This window comes from Priapulus caudatus, unplaced genomic scaffold, assembly GCF_000485595.1.
Source record: "Priapulus caudatus unplaced genomic scaffold, Priapulus_caudatus-5.0.1 Scaffold1, whole genome shotgun sequence".
Classification (NCBI taxonomy): domain Eukaryota; kingdom Metazoa; phylum Priapulida; class Priapulimorpha; order Priapulimorphida; family Priapulidae; genus Priapulus; species Priapulus caudatus.
The window spans coordinates 683,590-687,071 of record NW_014577062.1 but is presented as its reverse complement, the minus strand read 5'-3'; the positions used below and the strand labels follow the sequence as shown (position 1 = coordinate 687,071).

At 40.8% G+C, this 3,482-nt stretch overlaps 1 protein-coding gene across 2 annotated transcripts in view; it reads left to right on the top strand.

The window, feature by feature from the left end:
• Window positions 1-3,482, top strand: part of LOC106812477 (nuclear hormone receptor FTZ-F1-like) — a 53,032-nt gene that overhangs the window by 6,475 nt on the left and 43,075 nt on the right. For both annotated transcript variants that reach the window (XM_014816398.1, XM_014816471.1), the window contains exon 2: window positions 1,143-1,277. In XM_014816398.1, the coding sequence (XP_014671884.1) occupies window positions 1,143-1,277 (135 nt within the window). The remainder of the gene's footprint in view (window positions 1-1,142; window positions 1,278-3,482) is intronic.

Genomic DNA, 3,482 nt, shown 5'->3' with positions numbered 1-3,482 from the left:
CCGATAAAATGTCTGATAAAATGTCATTGAATTTCCGATAAAATGTCCTTGAAAAGTCCTTGGGAAAAATTTCAGTCCCCTACGAACCATGAATTATCGAAATACAGTCAAATGGTGTAAAATCAATGAAAATTAATTGAGTAATAGAGTTTATTCAATAACATCAGAAAAAAAGGGGAAATTGTTTTTGTTAGCATTTAATGGTGCAGCCATGTACCTTCATCTACGTTCTGTTTACAAAATGCTTGTGCTATATACCTCACGATAAACTTGCGAATGTGCAGCTCACAGTTATGTGCAAGAGGATGAAATGAGAACTCTCATGTCTAACTCGGATCATGGCAAATTGTTTTAATTCAATCGTGGGTTTATTTTTCAAGCCAATGATATTTTTATTATCTTACTCTCGAGATTGGCCTATAGTACTCACGGGTAAGATAATATCAGGAGTCTATCAATATTGATAGACTCCTGATAATATTATTGCGTATTATTAATTTATTATGATATCGTTTGCACATGATAGTAAATTTCGTTAGTGCTCTGTATATTTATGGGCTAACGCTCCATTAGGAGTGTTCCCAACTTGGATATCATTAATGGTTAAAGATTAATGATTAATGATTGATAATCCTAACCCTAAACCTACCCTAACCCTAACCCTAACCCTAACCTAAATGACATTAAACCACAAACTAATATATGACCATGACCATGACCATATATATATATATATATGTTATTATGACCATTATTGACATTAAGGTTGGGAACACTCCTAATAGAGTATCGCCCTATTTATGGGTAAAAAATTCCGGTAAAAAGTTATAGCTTAGTATGCGTGTTTAGCTATTTTTTACATATTGGTGGCAATATACTGAGAATTATTTCCAATACAAGTTGAATATACAACGATTTTTTTTTACGTAGGTAACAAGTAGATTGTATTTTTCATGTGAGACTTCAGTGTGACTGTATCCGACAGGTTCACATTTTAAAAGCATCTCATTGCTGTGTGTTGACAAAATTTAAAGATGTTGAGAATTGATGCTCTGAAAGTGGGAGACTGCATAGAGCCCGTGAGGTTAGCTGGTGCAATCAGCTTCATGAATTTAAATACTTTTGTGCGTGTGCTCCTGCAGAAATGATGGAGACGTCCCCTGGGGATGAGTCAACGAGAGGAAGCCCACTTTCGCCACTGCTGGCTGGAGGCGTGTCCACCAGCCTCACCAGATCTGGAGATAACCCGATGCTGTTTCAGGACCACACAGACCAGTGTAAGTGCCTCATAAGTCTTATCAGTGAATGGCCTTTCCTTGTACATAAATAGATGACAGAATCCATGGTGTGTGTTGGAATATTGCCAAACATGCTTTTTGTGATGGAGTCATGTCTTGTCTAGAAATTAGGTAATCATAAATTAATACATCTCATTAGCGAGATTGACCAAGACTCTCGGCAAACCCATACAGTTTGGTTTGCTCAGCCGTCCTTGAAACGCAACTCAAAATGATAATCGAGTTTTGAATATAAGGATTTGGGGTAGGAATGTATGTCAGTGAAAATGAAAGTGCTGTTCACAATTGCAACTGGTGAATATTAGATATATACTAAGCTGGGAAAAAGGTAGCAGAGCAAGGTTGTTAGGCAGAAAGAGAGGGAAGAAGAAGCGAGTTAGAGAGAAAGGGATAAATAGAAGAAAAAGAAAAATGACAGAAGTGGGGAAATCTATGAGTACATATTGCATGGCTGCATTCATGTGTGTGTGTGTATACGTGCATGTGTCCGTGTGTGTGTGTGTATACGTGCATGTGTCCGTGTGTGTGTGGGGGTGCATGCGTGCGTGCGAACGTACGTGCGTGTGCATGCGTGCTTGCGTTCATGCGTGCGTGCGTGCGTGTGTGTGCTAGCATGAGAGAGAGCATCGTGGAATGAAGGGTCATACAGTTATTGTGGTGGGAGGACATTTCCTAAAGGAAAAAATGCAGCTATTCAATGCTGCGAAAGCTATATAAAGAAGCCAGATGTCATCATTACGCGTGACGTGATAATTTCAATGTCAAGGATGAGAGTTTTGCAGCTAGTTGCTGCAATTACGACAGTGTCCACTACGGCGGGCATGTGGGGTTAATTGGTTACTGAAATTGAAAGTGATAGTCGCCTAGCAGTAGCTTAGGCGGTTCACATAACCACAACGGCTGCCCTTCATGGTTTTATGAAGCCACTAAACGTGGCCAGCATTTTGCAGTGACGAGTGCACACGTTTATATCTGTGAGATGCACCTATGCTATCGCAGCATCTATGGAATGTACACAGCTGGTGCCAAGAGATTCATGGTACGCCCATGCAGGTCAGAATTTCAGAGAGAGAGGTAGCAAAAGGAAAGCCAATAATGCGCGAACGACCTATTTACATATACTATGATACAGTGCCGAATTAAGTGAGTGGATATGTAGGTTATACACGGGATGGGGGGGGGCGTACTAAACACTAGGGACAGTAGTCTGACAAAACGTCATTGCGTGCACTCGCACGTCTGTGCATACAGGTAGGTATATTTATTTAAAAATATATTTCAGAATCACATTAGTGAATCGCAATCTCATTATTAGGATGTATTATCATTATGGCTAGATTCATATGGTTGGAGGGCAGGCAGTGACGTTAGATGGTAATGTCGTTGGACATCAGTCGGGGTTGGCGATAATATGGTAACTGTGAATGTAGGTGACAGTGGAAAAAAATGCCGTTGATTTATCTTTCTTGGGGTGCGGTAAAGTTTGATCGAACACTTCAAAACAGTCAATAAAATTAGAACAAGTGTATTTAGTATTCTTCATGTTGTTCTGCTATGTGCACTCTTGCTACAGCTCACTAACTTCTTAGTTCATTCGGAACAGTTATCTCGCTCCTGCTAGACTTTGAAAATGGAGGCAGTGTTGCACACGTGTATTATGATAATCGCACGTACACTCGTAGTCAGTAACCATAACGGTTTACCAGGCCCGAATTGCCCCATTCAGTGACAAGGCAATGGCAGTGAAGACAAGGACTTCTTCATAATGCGCACGATTTAGGTCAGTGTGTTGCTGCGAGTGAAAACGAAAGTGGTGTATAGTAGTGGTCAATGCTGAATGCCCCGGATAGCCGAAAGCAATTTGTTAACTCTGGCAGCCGCGGGTGCTGCCTGCAACTTCTCCTTCGACGCGTATTTGCGACTACGGCGTCTGATATCGTTTGCACGGGAAGAATTTATTCGGCCGTCGCCGTAGATTAGCCCTCCCACGCGTCGGGTAAATAAACTGTCACCCTGGTGGTCGTACGCCGTAATCGATCGTTCTCGGTGAAACGTCGCGCGTAATTTCTCCCCGTGACCATCACCATCATCCTCGTCACGATTCGACGTTAAACGGACTCCATATGTGGTATATATATATATATATATATATATATATATATATATATATATATATATTACTAC